This window comes from Corvus hawaiiensis, chromosome 3 (genome assembly GCF_020740725.1).
Source record: "Corvus hawaiiensis isolate bCorHaw1 chromosome 3, bCorHaw1.pri.cur, whole genome shotgun sequence".
Lineage (NCBI taxonomy): Eukaryota > Metazoa > Chordata > Aves > Passeriformes > Corvidae > Corvus > Corvus hawaiiensis.
In genome coordinates, this window is record NC_063215.1 from 117,994,783 (window position 1) to 118,020,371 (window position 25,589).

At 42.6% G+C, this 25,589-nt stretch overlaps 1 protein-coding gene across 1 annotated transcript; it reads left to right on the plus strand.

The window, feature by feature from the left end:
- Nucleotides 1–18: 18 nt before the first annotated feature.
- PUS10 (pseudouridine synthase 10) lies at nucleotides 19–25,587 on the plus strand. Its single transcript, XM_048296148.1, has 18 exons — nucleotides 19–98; nucleotides 1,712–1,848; nucleotides 2,829–3,095; nucleotides 4,373–4,459; nucleotides 8,620–8,654; nucleotides 9,098–9,209; nucleotides 10,822–10,883; nucleotides 13,372–13,417; nucleotides 15,593–15,657; nucleotides 16,083–16,168; nucleotides 18,338–18,463; nucleotides 19,278–19,334; nucleotides 20,251–20,327; nucleotides 20,421–20,476; nucleotides 20,604–20,721; nucleotides 21,843–21,985; nucleotides 22,558–22,657; nucleotides 22,907–25,587. The coding sequence occupies exons 2-18, from the start codon at nucleotides 1,723–1,725 to the stop codon at nucleotides 22,943–22,945; spliced, it is 1,602 nt and encodes a 533-aa protein (XP_048152105.1). The 5' UTR covers nucleotides 19–98; nucleotides 1,712–1,722; the 3' UTR covers nucleotides 22,946–25,587.
- Nucleotides 25,588–25,589: the final 2 nt, after the last annotated feature.

Genomic DNA, 25,589 nt, shown 5'->3' on the forward strand with positions numbered 1-25,589 from the left:
CCCTTGCGGGCACGGCGCCCCGCCGCGCCGGCTGAGCGATGCGCTCTGCCGCTCTGCCGAGCGAGCCTGTGCCGGCTCCGTGGGCCGCCGAGCGAGGGGTGAGCGGGACCGGGAATCGGGAATGGGAGTGGGAGTAGGAAAGGGAGGGGGACTGGGAATGGGAATGGAGCGGGAACGGCACCCGCCTCCGGCCTGCGGGGGGCCGGCCCTGTGCTGAGCGGGCCCCGTTCCTCCGCGCCCCTCCGGCTCGGCCCGCGGTGTGGGGGCAATGGGCCGCCCCGTCAGACAGGGGCTGCCGAGCCCCCGCAGTCCTGAGGCTCGGGCCGGAACGGGGTCCTGAGCTCCCCCTCACTCACACAGGAGGGGTGCTGAGCTCAGCCCTGAGGTGCTGGGCCCCAGCGGGGCCCCTGATTCCTCCCCCCACATTGCCACAAAATGTCACGAATGTTGCCACATTTGCCCTTAAGCGTCACCCACTGCCAGTATTTCAGTCTCATGAAGGTGAATTGAGGTTACAGTTACCTAAAAGCGTGTTTGTGTTTGCTCTTTCCTCTTGAGAAGCAGCTTTGAAGTTTTCCAGGTAGCCCTTGGTTTTACAGCTTACCATAAAGCATCCAAACCCAGGACAAACGAAATTCATGGAAGTAAGAACTTTTCCCGTGCTGTGGAGGTTTTCCACTGCTGCAGTATTTCTGTGCAGGGTAATCCTGAGCAGGATTGGATATTGCAGGTGTAACAGACTGTGGCTGGCATGGAAAACGTGGATGTATCCCATCTCTTGGGACACAAGAACTAGGAGAGTATCAAATGTTGCTTGCAGGAGCTAAGCCCAAACCAAAATCAGGTGGTTCATTAGTCTGTAGGTATTGTGGAATTCCTTGCTGAATTTATTCCCTCTTTGGGTGATAATAGACTCATTAAACCTTTGGTCTGAACAATTGTGGTTATCCTTACATGCCTTCTGACATTTCCTAGGTGTCCAGTAAGGGTGAGAACCTCACCCAGAATCTCTCTTCTTCCAAAAAAAAATGCTGAGTTCTATCCCATCACAAAATTTCGGCCAAAAAAAAATTCAGTCTGTCCTAAAGTTCTGGGCAGAGAGAATGACAGGAAACCAAATCAGCCATGATTTTTTTTTTGGGGGGGGGGGAGAACCATTATGAGATTTCTCACAAAAACACGAGTTCTTTATTGAGAGGGGAAATAAATCTTTAAGCAATTGGAGGGGATTGTGTGACAGAAGGGGATGGCTTGAGGCTCTTTTTTTTTCCCCCCTGTTATTTTAACACACTGTTTCTTTAGTCATTGCAATTTTAGGAGGAATTTCCCTTTTAAATTTGCCTCAATATGTCTTAGCTCCACCCTCCTTCATTCAGTAAAGATTAGCATGTCACGTACTTTATCCAAGATAAAACTGGGCAAAAGCTCTGCATTCCCTTGTCAGAACTCGAGTTCAGGTTTTCTAGGAAAATCCTAGGAAGTACAGGAGATTTTCCCCCAGTCAGTGGTCTTTTTGGGTTGGTGTTCCACTTTTCTTGTGCCTGTGACTTAAAACAAACATGTATCCTAAATTTTCTGTAGAGGACAAAAAAAATTCCAGTTACTCTAAACGTGGTGCAGTCAAGTCTAAGCTGAGTCTTTTTATTATTGAATTGCTGAACTGTGTTTATTCTAAGCTTCTTTCTTTTTACTTTTCTGTGTTGAATTTTAGATTTACCCAGCATGTCTTCACTAACAGAGAAGGACAGACCAATTGTTCAGCTGTTACTCAACGCTGGCACTTGCCCGCGATGTATTTTGAGGTTTTGCTGCGTGGGATCACAGATGCTTTATAGACATCCACACAAGGTTTGTCCTTCATTGTGTTCTTGGGCTCTTTGCCTGAGAGGAAAAGGAGTTATGAAAAACTGTGCTTTTTGCTTGGATGGAAAGGAAATTTACATTAAATTGCAGAATTGGTAGGAGGATGCCACTGAAGAATTGAGAGCACCGGTAAGGATAAATCAGAGAAACACGGTGTTATCAGACATCCTTTTTAGCTTGCTCTGATCCCCTGTCTCTGTGCTTGTGTCTGCTGGTGTCTGTCTTGATTGTTTCACCTTTGTTCAAGTTTAGACTCTCCAGAATTAATTTTTAACATCTTTCTTCCCTATCCTTTTCTGTTTTTTATCAATTATTTGAGGAGTGTTTGTTCATTTTGCCCTTTTTTGTTCTTTTGCATCTCTACCTGATTTTCCTCTGAGTTGCAACAGCACAGTAACTGCTGTCTTCCTTACTGAAAACCTTTTAATGAACCCTTCTTCCTGAGCTATGTCCTGTCTCTCATCCTTCCAGGAATCAGAGACATGGAGGTAATTCTTAATTTTTCAAGGCTTCTCTCCTGACACAAAGTTCTTACTCTGTGTGTTTCATTTCACACCCACCTGTGTCTGCTCCCTTTTCTTTTTATTATAATGGCCAACTCTCTTCCTGGGCTAGTGGAGTTGGAGGAATCCAATTCTAACATAATCTAAATGACAAGAAAGCACTAAATGTCTCTTTTCATTAAATAATGATGGGGCAAAGATAAATGTGTTTGTGCAAGTCTGGAAAATGTTTTTGTTCTTGGATGATAAACGAGTTGTTCAGCAATATTTTCTCTGGAAATTTCTATTTTGAGAGAAATGCAGCTTGGAGCTGTTGAATTGTGTCTTAAAGATGTCTTTGGGTATAAATTCCAAGTTGTTAATTACATATACTGAGCCTCAACTGGAATAGTACTGCCTTATGGAATTGTGTTTGTTAAAGAGGAGAAAACAACCACAGTGCGATTGCTCTGTTTGTGTTAGGATTTGATGAAGGATTTACAGGAATTTCTGAAAAACAATCGGGAAAAAGAAGACACAGTCTCTTGGGATGTGGCTGACCCCCCTTGTAAGAGAATCAGACTCGAAGACAGGGAGGAAGGTGCCGATGATGTGAACCACAACGGAGCCATCCCGCAGATTCCTGAGGCTGGCGATGGGAACGCCGCAGTGGAGAGCTCGGCTGCGAAGGTTTGCAACGTGTGTTTGGGAATTCTCCAGGAGTTCTGCGAGGCTGACTTTGTTAAAAAGGTACATTCTTAGCCTTTTGAGCTACTTTTTTGGAGCTTGTGTATGTTGGGGCCTACGGAATAGAGCTGCTGACTGAAAACATCGTGCAGTTTTTTTGGGTTTTTTTCCAAAGGGATGTTTTCTCTTTCTTTTGAAAGAAAGAGACCAAAAAACAAACCAAAACATTTGCCTATTTGGGATATTTGGAATGTAGATGGCAGCATTCTACTCCATCCCGCTCCTGGGCAGTGTTTGCACACCTGTGCAGCTGGGAAGTTGCATCTGTGGTGGGACTGAATTTTGCCCAGACTTTGCATAGAGGCACTTTTTAAAAAATAGCAGTGCAGGTGCAATGGAATGACTGCAGGGAGCACACTTTCCTAAGAAAAGGACTAACAGATATGTGGTTACATGAATTTAGGAGATGGCCTGAGGTTCAGCTGCTTTCAAGGGAAACCTCAGTGGAACAGGCAACCTCTCTTCACTTTTTTATGTGACAGGAAAATGAGGAGTCATCAAGTGCTGTTCTCTGAACTACCTGTTTCTAATACAGCATGAACCCATCTTTAGGAAGTACCGCAGGGGAAGAAAATGTTTTGGTGGTACAACAGGTTGTGGATAACAGAGAAAATGTGAGTTAGGAGAGAATGTGGGCACGGAGTGTTGCAAACACCATCTCTGAGCAATCAAATTGCTCATGTGACAAACTGAAATATCAGCTAGAAAACTCACACTGGCATCTGAGATGTTTAACAGGGTTTTGATTGAAAAGGATTTCGTTTAATAGCAGGAATGTGTCAAAAATGGGACTAGACAGAAAGCATAGTATGTAGTTTCTGTTGTTGCAGAACATAATTGTATCTTTTTTGTTTCCATTGGCAGAATATGTATCTTTTTACAGAATCCACTGCTAGTGTTTGTTTCAGAGTTACTCTCTTCTGTAGCAATGGAAAATCTGACAGCACTTGTTAAGGTGCCACAAAACCTAAATATTTGATACATAAATTTCCTTATCTGAGATGCTGATTTCACCTAAAATTTCAATATACAATTGGCCCTGGCCTTAAAATAGTGAATTTGGTTGTTTCGTAGCACTTAGGATACAGCTTGTTAGTAAATTTTTTTAACAGGACAAAAAAGCTTATATTTCAATAAGTTGTTAGTGATTACTCTGGTTTGTATTTTGGGCATCTCTCTGAATGTATGTTAGCATGCATGAATTCACAGTGATTATGTAGAATAGAGATTATCAAGTTTATAAAATTATAAAGATTAATATTAAGCTCCTTCTCTTACAGGTGTGCCAAAAAGTTAATTCTGCTGACTACCAGTTCACCAGTTTTGTATTTTCTGTGTCACTACCCCCACAGCTGTCTGTTAGGGAGGTAAGTAACTTAAATAATTAAATACATATTTAAGAAAGTAACTGTGGTGTGCACGAGCTGGAGGTGGTTTAATTTTTAATTGTTACTGGCTAAAAAAAACAAAAGCACATGCTGGAAGTGGAGTCTGCTCTCCCCTTCCTTGTGGGTGAGTATTACTGTAATTAATAAAGGGCCTGAGTCACTTCAGTTTTCAGTTAGCCCAGGAGTTCCTTTCCATCTGAAAACCTAAAAGGAGTTTGTTTAAACCCTCAGTGAATTGTTCCCTTTGGTGCAGATGCCAGCCCTGCTGTGAGGATCTTCTTGGAGACACAGCTGGTGCCTTTCCAGGGAGAAATGAAAACTGGTAGTGCAGAATGCAAAGGAAGGAATTTGAGAATGAACTCTTGAGGTGTTCAGCATTTTACGTGACGGGAAAAGACACTCAGTTGTGAGATATTTTGCAATCTTCCCCTGCTTTCTGATATAAAATGATGCAAAAGTACTGTTCTAAAAGTGATGCAAAAGTGGTGTTTTAAAGAGCACCGTGTAAATCGGTGCAATAGATGCCTGCTGAGGTTAAGATGTGGTGGAAGCTTCAGTGAACATGGCAGAAAGAAGCATAGGTGGTGTTGGATTTGTATGTAAAGCTGTGTTGAGGCCTCCTCTGCTCCCACACAGTTTGTTAAGTAATCTACTGCACGTGCAGTGGTGATTTGTGCTGTTAGTTGTGGCATCCTGGGCAAATGCCACTCTCACAGCTGACAAATGCTCTGCTCCTAAGTCTTCTGGAGCATAAGATTCTCTGCTTCCCATCCTAAATCGAGCATCATTGGTGTGTTTGCTTTGTTCTTTCTGGCTGGGTGAACTGCCCTGATTCCCATTTTGGTTTTTGATGCCTCTAAAAAGTGAGGTGTGTCATAAAGCACTTTCAGGCTAGGTGAGTATTGGGATGCCTGTGGTGCTCTGGGAAACGCCAAACGTAGGTCAGACTTCACCAAGTTTTACTCCAGCTTTAAGCCGGGTGTAAGCTGAGGTGTTCAAAGAGCACCGGGTGTTTGCAGGAAGCCTCGGTAGAGGGTGGTGTTGCGTTGCAGTTCAGGCGAGGGATGTCCTCACTGCCTGGGCCTTGCGTTCCAGCAAAGCAGCACTGCTGGGCACAGCCAAGGGAGTAAGAGCTGTGCTGTGCGCCCACGAATCAATAGATGGAGTGAAATGAGCGAGTAGGAAACTCCAAAACCAGATCTGTTCCCTTTGGAAGCAGTTTTGGTTTGACTGGGAGAAGGTTTGGATTAAGAAGTTCCTGCTGTCCTTTCTATTCCTTGCCTCCAGCCTTGCCAAGTGCTAAAGCAGCTGTTTGCTCTGACTGAAGGGGTGAAAAGGGGTGATGGTGGAGGAAGAACTTTAAAAATCACAGGGGTTTATTTACCTCCTATCCCTTTATCACTTAAATAATTGGTGAGAACCTGTTTTACAGCCACAGAAAGGCAGCAATATAATATGTAAAAATGTCTGAAAATATCAAAATCAGATATCAGAATATCTCAAAATGCTTTGTGCTGAAAAGAGGTCATTTGTTAAATTCTGCTTTTAATTCTTTGACCTGCTCTGTACAAGAACATGTGTAATCCTATCATCAAAGGACACCCAAAGGCAGCCTCTCCCACTGCCCTCGGGTGTGACACACAGGTTTTCTCCATCATCTTTTTAACAAAAAAATCAGAAACTGCCTTTCAGTATTACCTTCAACTCATTTAATTATGGCAGTTGTCATCCTGCCAAGTCTAAAATGTACGAGGGGAGCTGGAGAAGAGCGGGACATAAAATCTACATTTGCATAGTATTTGTATCTGTGATGCAAGGAAGCAATTGCCTCCTTCCACAAGTAGGAGATTTGATTGAAATAAATCATAAATACGGGAGTCCCAGGTTTATGTCAGACAACTCTATTAGAATATGAAGTGAGTCGTGCCCTTCAGAAGGGTGACTGTTGGCTCTGTCTGTGGTCTCAGTTGTGATCCATCATCCTGGTGCTTGCTACAAGGACACTGATGCAAATAACATCTGTAGTCATTACTCCCTGTAGGGGCTGCCTGTGCCTCATCCTGGAATTCCCCATCTCCAAGCTCTTTTCTCAAACCACGCTGTGGCTGGGATTGCACATGGTATTTCAACTGTTGCCACTAAGCTCCCTCAGACAGCACCAGAATAATATCCTGCAGCTTGTAATCAATACAGCACCTGAGCTGCTGTATTCCAGAGATGTGTTTGCTGCTAAGCACTGCCCTGCAGGCTTCAGCTCTGTAATGAGCAGTCTTCATTTTCAACCCACTTCGCAAACGTGAAGTAATTACGAAGTAGAGGGATCTGATCCCCTGCTCCACGTACAGCTGGGAGAGAGTGGAGGGGTTTGGCTGGCTTGGTGGTTGAATGCGATTTGGAATTTGGGATCTTTTGGCCTCTGTGCTTGCAGTACCCTCATCTATTGTTTCCCCTTAATTGAAGGGGAAAAGTGATTTCTTTAATTCTCTTTCAGCTTGGAAATCAAGAGAGAGAGGAGATGAAATTTGACCTGTGGTCTCATTTTAGCATAGCTGCTCCCGTGCAGAAGTTTTGCCTATTTTGTAGTTTTATCCCCAGAAAACAGGGAAGAGGAGTGAGATTAGCCACCCCACTGAGCCCCAACCCTGCATGTGCTCTAAATCAAGGCATGGGAGAGGTTTCTTTGTAAATTGGCATTTGTCAAATGCAGATTCCTAGGCCCAGTTCTGTGGTTGTCATATCCTCTAGTTCAGAGCTACGTTCAAGGAATTTCAATTGAAGCTATTTTTATTTATGATTTTATCTGGGTTATTATGCAAACAGGATTACGAGGTACTTCAAGTAAAGCAGCCTTACTCATACTGTCTACAAATGCAGGATAATGAATCATGGTGGATCTGAGCAAACAGCATTTCATCACTACAACTGCATTTGTTTCATTCAGCAGTGTGGGGGTTTGTGTATCATGGATCTAACAAAGTTCGTGTCCTCTCTCCACCATCCCTCTTCCCTCTTAATTTCTAGCACTGTTTTTAGGGTTCCCTCATTCTTTTAGATGGACTAATGGAAGGCTAATAGACTTGTTTTTTTGATTGAGCTCCTTATCAGCATGGAAAAGGGATCTATGATGTGGTTCCTTCTGATATCCATGTGATCCTGGCCCTGCTTCCTGAAGTTTGAGACCTGTTCTCAAACCTAATCCTTGTAATTATTTCCTTGACAAGGGAGAGTAATTCTTGCAGCAGTGTTTGGGGGAGGTTATGCTTTAAGCACTGTATATGAAGAATGAAAGACAGGGAAGGGATTTAAAAGTCTGCAGCCTACAGACTGAAAACTGTTTCACTGTGGCTGTTTCAAATCAAACAACTTGATTTTTGGAATTATCTTCAGTGAGGATGGTGACACAGGCTGAACTAGTTAAGTGGTTTCCTGCCAGTCCTAATGTATTTTGTAGTTGTTGTTAGTAGAGAACTGAAAATGTTGTTGTGCTTCATTGTAGGAAGTTTTGAGGGGAGTTTTTCTCTTTGTACTAATTGTTAGTGAACTCAAGCATTTGTACTAAAAGCTCCCTCTGATTTCTAGAATTATTCCTCCTGTTCCTCACGTTTTCCATATTTAACCTATTCTCCTAAACTAAGTGGTATGCTTCAAATAAGGGGGTAATTCTGGGATTACCGTAAGAGCAAGTATATTTTTAATTTCTTTCTTTTTTATAATAGATGATAGCTGAATTTGGGGTTTTATTAATTTATGTCAATCAGCTTTCATATACCATTCATTTAGACACTTTTTTAAAAATTTCTCTGTATGGAAGACAACTAATGACTTAAGAGTCTTTTTGTAGGTACAGTATTGATAGCAAGTTCCAAACAGTTTAATGAAACCTCTTTTGTTTTTTTTAAAGCCAGATAGGATTTGAGGTGAAGAGCAAAGTGATGTCTTAGAAATAAAAACAAACACCAATTCCATCTTTCCACTTCTGAAGCAAAAACTAAATTCCTGATACTTCCTTTTAGTCATGAGTTTTTAAAACACTTCTCCTTTTGCAAAGAGTCTCTCAGATTGTTGGGAGTTCTGAGCCTTAATTTCAGTTGCTTTTGTTTTTTGCTCTCTTTTCCCTGGGCATGGCTGGTGACCTGCAGCGTGCTGCTTGGCTGGGGGTGAAGCAGGAGATGAGGTGAGTAATGGCTTTTGCTGTCTGTCTGACAAGACCTCTTCATACAAACACCATTTGTCTACATAAATGTTGATTTTATAGCCCAGTTTACCTGATGCTTACAAAGAATAAGGTGGCAGCTGGGTTTTGTGTGTTTGGTTTTTTCTTTTTTCCCTGGTTGGACCTTACTTGGGGTTCCTTATCTCTTTTGCTCTGTAAGTTCCCAAACAAGTGGTTTGAAATGCATCTCTCTCTTTCTCAGCTTTTCTCTGGGCAGGCTCTGTAAAGACTTTGGCAACTTTTGATCTCCCAGCAAGCTCTGGCATCAGTTTCCTCAGTGCACAGAAAAAAAAATGCATCTGTTTTACTTGGCAGTAGTTACTTAAGTTCCTCTTGAAATACTGTATGTCATGTATCTATTTTTGACAGACCCCTGTGCAAGTTATTATTTCTTTGTGATTCAGAAATCTGGGCCTTCCCTTGGCAAAGGATGACATTGTTCAGCTGAAAGAAGCTTATAAGTGGATTATTCATCCCCAGTTGTCAGAAGAGTTGGGTGTTCCTGCTGATGGAAAGGTCTTGTATAAATAACAGAATGCCTTTTTCTTTGGTTTTTTTATTCTTTTTTCATATGTGTTTGTGTGTGTATATTTGTACACTTACACACATGGTGGGGAAATAAAAATCTATCCTGTTTTCCTTATTAAGAGAGAAACAAGCTGAGTGGCTCCTAAATTCACTGTAGGAAATTGGGGGGGGGGGAATTCTTTTAACCAGAGATCTCCAAGTGTGCGTCCTGAGGGGCCCAATCTTCATTTTTGTACACACAGATCATTGCATCTTCTGAAACCACCACAGCCTTGTGCTAAATCTCTTGTGCTGCCATCCTCCTTCTGTTAATGAGACTTTTCCAGTTGTCTCCTGTTCTGGGATCCCTGTTTTGCAGAGGCTGAAGAATGCTCACACATTCCTTCCTTGCTCTCCTGTCAGTGCCAACACTTGCTACTGCTCTGGGAGCTCAGTTGTTCAGGTTCTGTGGGTAAAATATATTTCTGAAATGAACTGAAAGAGAAGAGACTGGTCCCTGTTCACTTTAATGAGCACTAGAAATCGGCTTGTTGGGACCTGCAACACCCCTAAGTAGGCAACAGAAATGTTTTTTTCAAGCTGTTTTCAACTTGAAGATTCTGACTAATATCCTTAAAATCTTTCTGAAAGGCGTTGACTGAACATGGCCATCAAGTGTTGCCAAACTCAGAAGCACCTTGAATCATCTTGAATGTAAAATTTCTGCAGTTGTGGCTGTCTGTAGTTTTTACTTGTCACCAGCCATAGCACTGACCCCAGGAGTAGATTCACTGAGTCTTTATGTTGATTTGTCAGCTTCCACAATAATTACAGGCTGTGTTTTCCCAGGAGTGCTAATTGAAAGCATCCCTTTTTTCTTAGTGAAGAAAAAACCCACTCAGTTACTCTGAAGATGATGCAGGAAGAAACAAACTTCTTACATAGCAACTTAGTAAAAGCTCTACACCACTTAGGCACTGAGCCACTCCAGACATCCCTGTACCATAAAAGTTGTTTTTCTCATGCCCTTTATCTACAAGGCACTTGAATATTAGCCAATCTTTTCAATAGCCCTCCTGAGGTGTTCTGGTATCTGAGTAACACAAGTAATGAGTGTTGTTTGCCCAAGGCCAGAGAGGGAATTGGGGGTAGAATTGAGATTACGCTGGAGGTCCTGGGCTACTGTCAATCCACGAGGATGTGTTGCCTTTCTTTGCCCCAAGGCCATGCAGGCACTGCAAAGGAAGCCCCTGACAAAATTTTACAGTGGTGACTACAGCAGGGTTTTTATCTGTATTGCACTGCCAGGAGGGCTCTGGGGTTTAGTGACCGTAATAGGCTTTGAGCCTTGGCTGCCTCTGCCCTGGCCCTGCACAGGATGGGACCAGTGCAGGTCACTCATGGCTGTGAAGTGCTCTCACATCATCTCTGGTGACTTCAGAAAGGCAAGTGCTGCTCTGGCACGCCTTTTAATGTCTTGAAACATAAATAAATGGGTTACTGTCTCTGTTGCCTCTACTGTTTTCCTGAAACGACAATGTGGGTACTTGAGAATATCCTGCGTGGTTGTTTAAAAAACTATTACCACCCTCTTGTTATTTTTTCTTTCTTTTTAATTTAGAGTTTGTTTGAAGTTAGCGTGGTCTTTGCTCACCCAGAAACAGACGAGGAGTGCCATTTCCTGTAAGTTTTTCTACAAGTAACAAAAGATCTTTATCTAAATGTTGTGCAATATTGTTGGTTTGGATTTGTTACAGAGGACAATATGCCATGTTTATAAACTAGAATGTGGCCTGCATCTAGATTTCCTCATATCCATATAAAGTTGCAGAGCTTGAAGTTACACCAATTCTGCTCTTTGATGCCAATAAAAAAATATCATCCAGAATTCTGATTTGAGCTGGAAGGAGAGCATTCAGATGAGTTGTTCATTTTCAGCCCTTCTCAAAGTCATTCCCTGGATCATTTTTAAAAATTCAAACCATGTAACTGCAGGTGGGGAATCTTTTGAGGTTATACATAGGTTTTCCTCCTCTTGTAAGACACATGGATAGGAGGGAGGGCTTAGAAGTGAGTTAATCCAACGTAGCTGGTTGATGAAAACAAACAGAACTTCCCTGGCCACTACACACAGCCTCTGGCCTGGCCCAGTAGGGCACCTGCTGTACACAAAGAAGCAAAACAGTTCTGTGAATTTAGCTGCCATTTGATCTGATTTCTCAAAATCTAGCTGTAGTATATTCTGGATAATTAGGGTCACTCTTCCTGTTTGTTGGTGCTTCCTGGAAAACTTAAAGTTTCACTCAGTTAATTTTCACCTACTGCAAGCTCTTAGCACAGAAAGACGCTCAGCAGAGACATCTCTGCTGAACAGTGAATTCACTTCTTGAGGCTGGAGATTTGTCTCGCAGCCTTTATTTATTTCCTGATTTCTCTTCTGGCAATTTGTGATCTTTGAGTGCTCAATCCACCACCTTCTTGGTTTTCCACAACTGCATCTTTAGTTTGTCTTGAGGTGGGGGATGAGGGAATGGAAGCTTGGGAAGGAGCAGGTATTAGGAACAATGATAATCAGTGTTTGCTGAACATCTTTCCTTTCCAGCTTCTTCAAGGCTGGGCAAAAGAGGGAGAAAATTGTAGGGGGCCAAACTACAGTTCTCAATAATGGTACCTTCAATCCTGTAAGAACTGAAGTGTTTCTGGATCCTTCACCCTTTTGTTCTCATTTATTTAATTTTACTTCCTTCATCTGAAACCTATTCCCTGGTATTTTCAGCTCATCCTTCCATCCTTTTTCTGGCATTTCAGGAATATTGATGTGGAACATGCTATGGTGCCAGTGCTAGTGCTCCAACCAGAGCAGTTGTGGAGGTGAAAGCTGTAAAGAAGTTCCATTCCACATTCCAATTACTCAGGTTTATTCCATGTGACCTGACAATATCCCTTTATTTGCCTTCTCTTTGTAGCACACTTAAACAGCAATTAAGGTTTGAGAGGCTTTCTGAAGTAACAGCACCTTACCTAATTTAATTACGCGGTGGTTCCTGAGGTGCCAAGGCATTCTGCTTGTGTGAGTGGCTGGCTCTGGGCACATTCTGAGGCAGTGCTTTGGTTTTGATGTGAATATGATAAATTTGGCAATTGTCACAGGCATAGTGACAGTCATGGATTTTATGGAAGCAAAGTAGGACTTTGTCTCAACCTGGAGAATTTTTGGATTGGATTTCCAAGCATGGCATCTGCAGTTTCTCTCCTGTTCTTACACAGTTGTGTGGAGGTAGCTGTGCTGAAATGACCCAAGATTGGATTGGCTCTTGTCAATTCATATTTGGAGATATTTAAGGGTAAGGTGATACTGAAATTCTGGAAGAGGGAGTTTGCGCTGCTTTGTGTCGCAGACTGGCCAGGGAAGTTGTTTGTATAGAAACTGCAAAACCTGCTTCCTTAGAGTCTGAAAATAGATACAGAGGTGTTGAAAAGCATCAGCAAGAAGTGATAAATTGGGTTGGAGGTCAGAAATATCTCTGACTGCATACACAGAAATCCAGAAATCGTCTCTGACTGCATACATGGAAATCCACTAATAGGAAGAGCAACTTCCTCCACACTACTCAGAAAAAATGTTTCACTGACTTGGCTTTCACTTTTGTGAAACAGCCAGTAGTTTCCTTTTGAACAGGCAAAGCACAAGTGGTGTGAACACCTGGGGCTACTTTTTCAGTAGGAAATTGAATTTTCCTCTCCAGAAGGGACAGTTTGAATCTCAGGTTTGTAGTAGGCATTGTCTAAGAGCAGCAAGTACAGATTTCAAGGTGTCAGAAAATCTTGCCTAAAACTTAAAACATTAAACATGACCTTTATTGAGAAGGATTGGAAAGGACTGAAAGCTAAACTTGTGTGCTTTTCCAGCCCTTCTCAAAGCTGAGACACAGTGGTGTTGGTCAGAGCAGAAGAAGAGAGCTTTGTCCATGATTTCTCTGGATCAAGCAAGGCACGTCTTGCACCATTTGTGGTTTAGGATAAAGGGAATTTGAATTAGCTCTGAGCTAAGCTGCGGAAGCGAGACACTGGCTGTATGGGTACAAAAACCATTCACGTGCTGTGCTTGTGAGTCTGCCTGTTTATTTCTTTCTCTGTAAGAGGAGCAGCTAATTTTCATTTCTGTGTTTAGAGCCACAGCCTGCCCAGACTGTTTCAAACCAGCAAAGAACAAACAGGTAAGATCTCCATCACTGTATTTCTGTTCTGACATTCAGAATTTCACAGCAGTAGCTACAACTTATCTGGGTATTCAGTCAGTGCTCAATGTCTGGTTTTCCTTCATCAAAAAGCTCTCCAGATTTCAATTGTCTGAAAATAAAGTTGTCTCCTTTATTCACTTCACAATTCTCAGCTGAGGAAAACCAAGAGCTTGGTGCTTTTCTTTAGGTCATTCATTTTCCAGGCTGTCTAAAGGCCATAATTTTCGGAATGTCCTCTGTAAATACCTCCCTTAAGATCTAGGAATTTGATTGTCATGCATTAAAAGTAGCATAAAAGATGATCCTCAAGCTCTCTGTGGGTGAAGCAGTTCAGATAAGTCACATTGTGAAGATGAGACTCGGCAGCCAAAAGGGAAACGATCACTCTGTAGTTTTCATGTCCTCTGATCTGAATGAAAGCCAGGATGCATGCAGGATGGTTTTATCCTCTCTGCCTCTGGAGGAGGGGGGGAAAGAAAAGGGACCTTGCCACTTGTTGCAGACCCTGAGCACACACACAACCATTGACGGAAAGGGGGACATGTGAGGATAAAAAACCAGTCGGAGGGAAACTGATACAAGTGGGACAGTTGATATGATCAGAGGGAGAACAAGTAACTTCTGTGAGAAGCCATTGCAAGGCCTTTTATTCTTTCTGGTGAAGAGTCTGCCAACGTTTGGCAGAGGCAGAGTCTGGCCCAGGAATTCTGCTGACTCTACTCCACCTGACCAATAAACGCCACTCTTTTTTTAGCAGGGCTGTATTGTTATAACTCGCTGCTTGCTGTCCTTTAAAGGGGGGAAATCCCACATAAGGAGCTAAACCAGCAGGGCCTGGCTGTTAAAACCACATAGGCAACAAAATGTAGGGGAATCTAAAGAAAAATACCAGCTCTGAAGAGCTGTCACAGGTTTGTCCTTACAAAGAAGCTGGGCTTCAAGGGCTGTGTTAATCAGAGAAGTGGTGTAAAAACTGGCTTCTGAGGGAAAATTTCTGTGCTGTCTGTAGATAGCTATTTAAACCTGCTGCTGCTTGCAGGGCTTTCCAGCTCATCTGTTCTATGAGGAAGGGAAGTGCTATTATCTCTAATTTATGCTTAGAAGGAGAAAGAGCAGCTTTCCAGAAGACACCCTGGAACTCTGTTTAGAGCCAAGACTTGAATTGTCCCAAACAGTGACCCAGTATTTTTTTTTTTTTTTAATTTTTTTCCCCAAATCCCCAGTCCAGTTTGCAAAAAAGACACCATTAAATTGGAAATTCAGCAGACAGCCATCAGGGCAGTCCCGGGGCTGGAGCCCATGCCTGGGAGGAGAGGCTGAGGAACCTGGAATTCTCTAAGGTTCTTGGTGAAGGCTTTGGGGAGGATCCAGCTGAATCTCCTGCCAGTGCCAAAAGAGCTGATCGAGAGCAGGGAGCCAGGCTGGTCTTCACAGAGCATGACTGGAAGGATGAGACACAGCAGGAATACGCTGAAATGAGAAGTTCAGAGGAGATGCAAGAAAAAACATTTTACCTTGAGGGAACTGAGAGTGGAGCAGGCTGTGGAGAGAGGGGCTGCAGGCTTGGTAGATTTCAAGACCTGACCATGCTTTGATTAGGAGCTTCATTTAGAGACCTTCTCCTGCGCTCAGCCTTCCCAGAGCAGGATTTCACCTCAGCTGTTGCAACGCTTGTTTCTCGTGTCCTAGGAACATCAATTCTCACTGGCGTTACCCCAGCAGCAGCAGCTGCACAGAGCTTGGCAGTCGTGGCTCCTGCTCCTGCTGCCCTGTCATTGCTGCTTTTGCTGCAGCCTGGGAGTGGGAAGCTGCTTGCTTTCCACAGGAGGAACTGCCCAGCCCCACCGTTCAGAGCCCTTAGTTCTGAGAATCAATCAACTTCTGAACTTCAGAAACAGATTCCTACTCAACAGGCTTATTTTCAGCAGAACTACCTGCCTGCTGTCACTGGCATAAAAGCTGGGGCTTAGGTATATTTAACTCTTGAAAGTGAAGCTGGTTTAGGTTCATGTTCATGGATTTAGGATTCTGTTTTTAAACTGTTTTGCAAATTTGGACCTGGGCTCCAAGTGAGCAGTGACAAAACTGCACAGTGTAATCCTATCTTTGCTTTTCTTAGTTCTTGACTCATTTTTTAATTTCACTGTGCAGTCTGTTTTCACCAGAATGGCAGTTATAAAAGCCCTGGAGAAGATAAAAGAAGAGGATTTTCTCAAGTAAGTATATACTGAAACTATTTCTTAGTACTGTGCTTTTGTATAGAATTAGGGAGGGGAGGAAAATAGTCAGTGGGCAAGTAGTGGTAGGGTGGCTTTAAAAGAACTTTTGACTGTTTAAATTCTGTTGGTTTACTTGTTAAAATGTGTTTTCTTTCTGGCAATAGAAAATCACTCCTGATCTTTTAATTAAAAGAATTATTTTGAACTTTAGAGTTTGTAAGGTAAGCTTCCCTTTCCAAGGAATATTCTCATAGTTCCAAAATGTTAGGAGGTGAGTTTTAGGAAAACACCAAGTGCTGTTAATATGGTAAAAATCACACACGGTGGGAAGCCAAGAATTGACACTTTTTACTGCTCTGATGATGCTGCATCATGTTCTGGTAGTGACAATATATTTTACACTGGTTTTACTTTCAATGCAGGCATTTTCCATGTCCTCCAAGTTCACCAAAGAAGCTCTGTGATGCTCCGGAAATTCAGTGCAATAATGGTGCAGTTTTTGTGGCTGGTAAAGCAATCCATTTATTTGCTGCTGTGTTTTGAAGAGAACTTTGTAACACTGCCCTGAGACCCAGAGGATTCTTGCTGTTTGTTAATTCCTGTAATGAAGTGTAGGGAGCAAAGAAACAAATCCAGCTCTATCCAAGAGTGGTTTGAAAGGGGAAGAAATTATATTTGACCCCTGCTGAAGATATTTTTTTTTGTCAAAAGTTAGGCATTACGGATCCCCTCAGAATAATGGTTTGGGAAAGGCACCTCTGCACCAAAAAGCTCCCAGCAGTGCTGTTCACTTCCTTGGGTTTTCATTTGGATTCAGGGGTTTTCACCATCTGGGTTTCTCTGCATATTACCCCATCCAAGACTGCAAATCTTAATGGGATTTATAGAGGTTTGGGTGAGACAGGTAGTGCAGCAACACTTGGGTGCCCCTGCGTTGAGATGATTTAACTTTTTTATCGTCTGCCTGCCAGAGTATCTGCCCTTTTTCTAATCCTTTGTATGAACAACTTATTTAAATACATGCAAACTGATTATTATTAAAAAGAGCCCAACCTGCAATTTAAATACAACATACTATGATGATTAAAATCCTGAATATAGAGAAATGGAAAATGAAAACATGCAAAAGTGAATGGCAGGGTAGCTGATGTTCAGCATATAACCATTCCTATTTTTAGTTACTGGTTAGACAGCTAGATGTACATTTTCGTGAATCCAAGATATCCAGCTCCTTATAGGCCTTTCCAAACACACTGTTTTATTTTAGGGTGCTTTTTGGGATAGTTTTATCAGAATTCAACAGTATGAACAGCAAAACAGAGGGTTTGTTTTCTGCCTGTCATTTAATACTGCTCTTGTCATTTATAGTTTATATCTTGCTCCAACAAACAAAAATCCAGGGAGGTATTTAATTTTTGAAGAACTAAGTCCAGAATAGAATTTATTGAGTACAGTGCAGATATTTTGCTTTTAATAAATGAGATGGGACCTTAATTTGTAAGCACAACATTGTCCTCTTGACCTTACCTTTGATGTTTAGTGATCACTTCCCACCCCAACTTTCTTTAAGGATCATGGGGCTGTCAAAGCAAGAAACACCTTCTGGTTTTATAAACCTACTCTTGTTCAGATCAAAAGTTAAAATTATTAGAATGGGGAGCTGAGAAAAAAAGAAAAAAAAGAGCAAACCTTCTTCTCCTTTTTCCATTTTATGGAAAGAGAATTTAGCAGTGTGAGGTTGCATCTGAATGATGAGTCATCCTACTTTCATTATTTGCCCCAGTGAAACTGTTACTCAGTTTCCCCATTTGTTTGTGTCGCTTTTTCTGCAGCTCAAACTGCACGGAGGAAACATTGTTCGAGATAGGAAAATATGATACGAGACTCCAAACCCCTGAGATGTCAGAGACACAGAGAAATGCACAGAGCTGAGCTACTCTTGTCATTCTATGCAAAGTTTCAGGTTGAAAGTGGTTTAAGCAAGGGGTTGCTCTTTGGCCTTTATGAATTATTTCCTTACTTTGGGAATATTTTCAGTTCTTATCAAACCTGTCCCGAAAAACACTCATATTGGTCATCCACATCAGGCTTGTTCTTTGATTATAGCCTGTCACGGAGGTGCCATGAAAACGTCCCTGGGATCATCCAAGGATGCCAATCTCTTTACATAGCACCTTCTCAAGACTCCTGCCATTCCTCCTCATTTATTATTGGGACTTTTTGCTCCTTGCATGGTGTTCCTTGTAGTGAGCCAAAGCATTTTAGTGTGGGTTTCTTTTCTTAAGCCTTCAGACAATGGCAGAACTGGCTTGGAACCTGGATTATTTCAAACAGGAGGGATATACCTGGAGGCAGGACTGCAGCCACAGGCTCCCTAAGTCCATCCTAAGTGGCCATCCTGGCTACTGCCACTCTCCTGGCAAGGAGAAAGAAACTCTTCATGTTTCTTACCTCGATTCATTTATTTTCCTCAGTGTATAAAGTTCTCTGAATCCAAATCAGAAACCAAGCCACATGTGTTCCATAGTGCTGGTGTAATGCTCCTGCCATAAAAGAAGCTCGAGCCTGTCAATTTATTGTCACAAAGCTCCCATGAAAGTTAAATGTGCTGTGCAAGAGTGCAGCTTTTGCTCATGGTCATAGAATGATTAGAAATACTGTGGTTGTTTTTTTCCAGGAAGATACAACAAATATTCCAGGAATTTACCTCAGACTCCCTGGATTATTGATGGGGAGCGGAAGCTGGAGTCTTCAGTGGAAGAATTGATTTCAGAGCATCTAATGGCAGAATTCAAGGCAGACAGTAAGAATTTAGGAGATCTCCTACCACACACATTTTTCATCATTACTAGAGATTTTTTTCTTGGTAGCTACCTACTTAATATGGGAGTATAATGGAAAAAACCATGTTTCTTTATCCTCTCTTATCCTTCCAAGTCAAAGCTTGTGAACTTTATTTAGCTGTGATCTGGGACTAATTAGATCCTTTTATCGTGCTAAAGTAGCTTTTCAGTGGATCTGATGATGCAAATATGTTGGTTTCATGTAGCAGTGTTTTTACCTAACCAAACTTCTTAACCGTTGGTAATTCATGAATTACTTGTACCAAGGAGGATTTTGCCACAGGTATTTCACAATATCTGCCTGGCTTTTGACCCCTTCATGTTTCTTACCTCGATTCATTTCTTTTCCTCAGTGTATAAAGCTCCACAAGCTAAATGCTTATCCAGGGATTATCCAGATGAAATAATCACTGCCCATCATTTGTCATCTAACAGATGTGGAATTAGAGACATAGAAGGCCCAAGGAAAAACTGCATTAAATATTAGTTTGGAAAAAAACCTGCTGCTTCCCCCTCCTCTCCTCCCAATGGATATGGTTAGTCTGGTTGTGGCAGCCTCATTCAGGCCAAGGAATTGGGAGAGCTCTTCAAGAAACTTGGGAATAACAGGAACTCTCACAGTTTGTAAAGTGCAGGCTTCGGTTTATAAAGACAAATCTTTGGAGCATATTTTGCAAACAAGTTTAGAAAGAAAATATTTTGCCTTTTAGAAGTTGTAGAGAGTATTAAAAATGTAAACTTAAAGCTCACCTGCCTTGTTCAAATCTGTTATAGGCTTTAATTTTAGTTCCTCTGGAAGAGAAGATGTGGATGTAAGGACACTAGGCAATGGTAAGGCTTGGAAAACCCCTTGTGAAACACAGAGATGAAATGGGTGTGTGGAGCTCCTCTAACAGATCCTGCTGAATGCCACGTCTGTGACTAGGCATGCTTTGGAATTTTCTCTCAGAAGCAATTTAGTGAAACTTATATATTTATTCCCAAAGACCAAACAGCTTCATAAAACCAGCTTGAAACAGGAGCCCTTTTTCAGTGGCCTTGGCTGCATGGAAAGGCATAGTTAGTTACCAGTATTTTATTTTATTCACTCCCTACTTTTAAGCCCTTTATGTCAGACTGATTTCTCTCTTGTTTTCTGTTGGATCCTTCTAATTCCCTCACTGTGACTGCAGAGTGGGGGAGCTTGTTTTCTTTATGAACTTGAGTCCCTTATAAAGGTCAGCTGCTTTCCAGCGTGCTGAAGCTGCTGTAGCCAAGGGAGGAGGGAAGGAAAAAGTAAAAATGAACAATTCTGTGTTTCAGTTGCTGTCTGATTTGTAGTGTGATTCTTGGCATTGCTTGTGCTGGGGATTGTCCAGGCCCTGAGCACAGAGTTACAACTCTGGCAACAGATGTTGAGCTGAGGGAGTGGGATTTAACATCGCCGTGCACCTGGGCATTGCTGTAGGTGACAGAAAATAAGCTAATTAGCTTTTTTTCTTATTTTATTTTTTAATTAGCACAGACTTGTACAAGATGTCTTCTGGGAAGTCATAATTTGCACTTATTGCTGATACTGGGGTTTAGTAGCCAAAAAAAGGTCCCTTGTTTCTTCCCTTCCATCTGATGCTCCATCCCTCAGCCCGCCAGTCCTCTCCCTGTTTGTGTAGCAGCAGAGCGTCTTCACACCTTGCAGCCTTCCTGTGTAAACTCCAGCATTAATTTAGAACAACATGTTTTTGTGTTTTATGCCTGTGCCTGTTGCCAGGAAGGCCCTTTGCAATCGAGCTGGTGAATCCTCGCAGGATACATTTCACCGCGGAGGAGATGAAGAGGCTTCAGCAGGTAAATCACTGGCACCTCACGGAACTCGTAAAGCACGTGCTGCCTCTCCAACCCAGCAGCTCTGCTAACTGATTTCTTTTTTAAATATCACAGGCAATTAATGACTCTTCAGACAAAATACAGGTTCGAGATTTACAGCTTGTCACCAGGTCAGTGTTTGTCGTTGCTGGCGAGGGATTTCAAAGCGACACTCGGGGGGGAGTTGGGAAGTGTTCTTGCTCACAGCCTTGTATAATTATGCTGATGTTAAGTGAGTCATTAATTTCTTTTGTTTAGAGAGGCGATTGGTCGTATGAAGGAAGGTGAAGAGGAGAAGACAAAGACCTACAGTGCCTTAATATGGACAGACAAAGCAATACAGAGAGAAGACATCGCCTTTCTAGATGATATCAAGGTAGCAGGAGCTCTTGTTGCTGATTTCAATGGTACCTGTCCTGATATCCTAGGGAAGAGTTAAATACATGCACTCATCGGCCTATCTCTTGCTCTGTGCTTGGTTTTTGTGGTTTTTTTTTTTTTAATCAGGGTTTCTCTTGCTGTAGGGACTTCCATACCACCCTTCTTCCTTCCCCAGTCACTCCAGCAGGACAGGGGGCTGGCTGATAGCAGAGACAACAAATCTTTGTGTAATGTTCACCTCCCAGGAGACCAAATCATCAAAATCAGTGGATGGGAGAGGAGGAAACCTGGTACCTGCACCCCTTTACCTTAGATAGTGTCCTGTGTAAGTGAGAGGGGCAGAGAAGCTCTTCTGTTCTGCTCTAAAGCCGTTCTCCCACAGCTGCAACCATTTGGAGGTGGAAGTGTCTATGACAGAGTGCAAAGAGGCCTCAGGAAGGCTCAGCATGTGCAGGAACAAGAACTTTCTCCAGATGTTGGCCTGATGGAGAAGTGGGTTCAGTTTTTGGTGTGTTGCACCATTTCCTACAGGACTTGCCAACGAGCTCATTCACAAAATGAGGGCTTGAGCAGTTGCAGCTCAGGCAGACAACTGTTGGAAGCTCTTCCTTTAGCTTCCCTTGCTCCTGAGAAGTTGCCTTTCAACCTGCTGCATCTCCTTTGGGAAAGGGAGTTGGGAATGAACTTTTGAAAAGACTGTTCTGAGATCTAATCTCATTTAAGGCTTTTTTCCCCTCACTTTTATTTCCAGGGGGTTGGCTGTAGTTTAGACAAAGCATTTTGTGGGTGGGATTTCTTTTTCCTGATTGCCCTGAGGCTCTGAGTGAGCTGCCAAATCCTGGAGTCATTCCAGCAAAGGTCTATGGAGATTTCAAGGTTATTCCTCTGTATTTGTGATTGCATTAGTTTGTGTTCATGTGAGATCTCCCTTGGCCTCTGAGAGGGCTGCCCTTTTTCCTTTGATAAACTTGGAAAAAACGGGTCTTGCCTTGAGATTACTCAACTACCAGAACAAAAGATAAAAAAGATGGGACTGGTTAACAACAGACAATTCCTACCATCTATGCAGCGTTTGCACATTCCCTTCCTCACGTTTTTGGTTGCTTCTTGTACCAGGAGTTGAAGCTGGAGCAGAAGACCCCGCTGCGGGTGCTCCACCGGCGGCCTCTGGCTGTGCGCTGCCGGCTCATCCACACCATGAGGTCCGAGTACATCGACGAGCACCACTTCCGCCTGCACCTGAAGACTCAGGCAGGAACGTATCCTTGGTGCCCTGACACAAGGCAGGTGCCAAACAGCCTCCTGATGGGAGTGATTGGGATAATGGGAAGTTGCCTGCTCTGGTGGTTGCGGTGTTGCAAAATTCCTGCTCTCCCGCAGTAGTGTTGCTGCACAGTATTTGCTTTTACGTCACAATTTCACACTGGAGTTTTCATAAAGTATGTGAGAGATATAAAAATTGTGCTGCTTAAAAATACACTTCAGCTTTTTCTGATTTAACTGAGAACTTTTCACCTCCAAAAAGGAGCTTTTCCACAACATTTAATGCGCTTCAGGGCACACTGGAGATCACTGCTTCTTAAAAGTTACAGTTGTGTCCTAAAGTCACCACTCATTTTGGAATGAAACAAAATAAAGGCCAGCAGTGCAGCAGGCACCAGAGGCAGAAGCCAGGAATTAGGAGCTCTCTTAAAGATAAGTATGGGCTTAAGAGGATATTAACTGAGAAATTACTTAGAAGTAAAAAAAAAACACTTCCCCCCCCCTCCCCCCCCTCCGCCTTTTGATTTCTTTGGTGTGGAATCCACCTCTCCTCAGCCAGTATTTCCAGCTACATTAAAGAGTTTGTGCACGGAGACTTTGGGAGAACAAAGCCCAACATTGGGTCCCTTCTGAACAGAACTGCTGACATTCTGGAGCTGGATGTAGAAGTAAGTTGTTTGCTATTTGTCTTTTCCTGGAAATTACTAAGGGAGTTGCCCTTGTGAGATGCTTTCCATGGAATTGCTCCAAGTGGATCAACATTCCTTACCACAGGACACATTTCCTACTGCTACTCTCCTTTGTAAATGCAACCCAACAGTGAGTGATGCTGTCAAGAAGTAGCAGAAGGAGTTGTGATTCTTTTGGTATCTGTAAAACACCAACTCTGCTGCTTTTTTCCCCCTCTGCTTTTCTAGTCTGTTGATGTTGACTGGCCTCCAACCCTGGCTGATTAACTTCTGGAGTTGGGATGAGGAAGCAGCAGCTCCTGGGCAGCAGCTGGAGACCAGATACTGTGCAGTGTTACAGCCTGGGTGCCAAGGGTGTCCCTGGAACATTTGGATCATGTTGATCTGGCAAAGGATACCCTTGGACCCTACTTTACACACTCTGGACCAGGTAGTGTTGGTTCAAGCTCTAGCCTTACTTTTATTTCTTCTGTACATAAAAAGGTTTTGGGAAGCCAGTGTATATAACCCTCCATCAAGCCAGATTTTATTTTAAACTCTTTATATGGGATACTACAGCATTCCTTGTGTGGATGCAGGTAGCACTGAGTTACCTGAAACCCACTCACAACCTCTTCTGAGCAGTTCATGCAGGAAATCCCAAAAGGCAGGGAGACTGCAGCCAGCAGGACAGCGCCTGGAGCAAGTCTCCCTGAGACACTGACTGCTTTACAGCCAGTGGCAGTAGAGATGAGCAAATTTCTCTCTCAAAGTACTTTTCAAAGGGAAAAAAAAAGCTTTCAGAGGAAAACTTTGCACTTAAAACCAAGGTTTTCTCATTTAAAAACACTGGGGATGCTTCCTAGAAACAAGAGTTGTGGCCTCATCAGGTCTCTTGAGGAGTAGGAATTCCCCAGTGAGTCACACTATATAAAAAGATTGGGAACTCCTGGCAGTGGTGCATGATGGGAATCTAAAGAAAAACAGGAATACCAAGAATGTCGGAGTGCAGGCAGAAACAAAAGGTGCCACAGGATGTTGGTATCGAGAGACAGATAAAAAAGCTGTGATTTAGTAGCATAATACATTTTTTCTTGTACCTCACCTTGGATGGATGCCTGGAAGAGCTGAACACAGCCTAGGAACTTGCCTGGAATAAGGAAGATGTGAGGTTTTCTTTGGTTATTTTAAATATTTCATACTAAGCACCACCTACATATTTAGGAAGTAATTTTTTATACTTGTATCATGTTAATGCATTAGGGAGGTGCTTCCCTGAAGAACAGAAGAGAGTTAAACTATCAACAAGAAACTAAGGTTTGGAATTTCAGAGCTCTTTGTGAACATCTTGGGAATAAAGAGGGGAATGTTTGCAAAGACAAACCACTGTCTGGGGACAGGGAGGATGACTGGGATGTCTTGCCTTGAATTCAGTGATGCCAGGACCTCATGCTAGAAACAGCTCCATGAGAGCTTGAGATGGAGGCTCTAAAAGTGTTAATGAATACATTTTTAAGGAGCTCCTTTAAGGCTCTGCCTGTGCTGGGCTGTCAAAACTTGTGTCTGTAACATAAGTAATTCAGAAGCTCCTGTTTCTCTAACACAAGAATTTGATTCAGACAGCAATATTATTTTTGGTTTTAATACCAAAGCTCTTATGAGCAACAGATTCCATGAGCAGTTCTCAGATAATGATCTGCAGCTAGGAAGGAAGTGTCATTAACGATGGAAAACTAAAGAAACTGAATTCAGAAAACAAAAGAGAATTTCACATTTGTGTGATTTCTTAAAACTCAAAGTGAGATAAAATATGATTTATAAATTCCATAAGCTACAAGGGAAAAAAATGTAAACAAGACTGTGCACTCTGGACACAACAGGCATGGGAAGAGCTGTTCCAAGGGGAAATGGAGCCAAAAGGGGGAAAGGGCTGCTGCCGTAGTGCCAAGGACACATGAGGCGCTTCCCTCTGCAGCTCCTGCTGCATGTGGGGATCCCAGGCAGAATCCAGGATAAACAAGGCCACAAAGATGACCCTCAAAGTGCTGAGCCTGAGCTCTTCTCTGGACCAGGCAGAGAGCTCGTCCCAAAACCCCCAAGCTGTTTATTTTTACGGTAAATCTGAAGTATCCAAATGGGGGGGTGGAAGCTGATATGCAAATATCCCTGAGCTCTTGGGGCAGCTCCTGGGCACCGATCATGTGCAAATATGAAACTGAGAGATGCAATCTGGGGGTCTGAACTTTGCTTCCAGTCCAGTTTCTGAACCATCATGTACCAAATATTGCAGCAATAATATTCATGCTGTACTTGGGCCTTCAACCTAACTTTTAGGAGTTCTTTGAGTGCTCAAACTGGGTGTTTTGTGAGAGCAAGACTTCATCTTGTATTTCCCCAGCTGGACACCTCTAATGCCTCCCCCCTGCATTTTGGTTTTGCATCAGCTCAGCTGGGCCTGGAGAAAGCTGTACCAGCAGCACAGCTCAGCCAAAAGCATCTGTACCCTTGTCCCCTCTGCCCAAAAACTCAACAGCTCTGCCACAAAACCTGCTGAGGCAGATGAGCCCTCACGTGCCTTGAGGTTTTATAGTGCCCACCAGCAGCAGGGAGCAGAAAATACCCTAAAAAAACCCAGGATAAGCAACCAATAACTTACCTTCTCCCTCTTCCCTGCCTTTCCCATGGTGAGGGATGTCAGGAGCTGAGGAGGTTGCAGAAGCTGAGCACTTGGTATAACCAGTTTTTTTAATTACCAAACCAACTCGTTTACAAAGGAAAACAGAACTTTGAAAATATTTAATTATACAGTAAAAACAAATTGTACTATAAAGAGCTTTCTATGAAGTGAGTAAAATGTTTACATTTAATATACTTAAAACTGAGAACTTCAAAAAAAAAAGAACTGAATAAACAACACATTTCAAACTTTGTG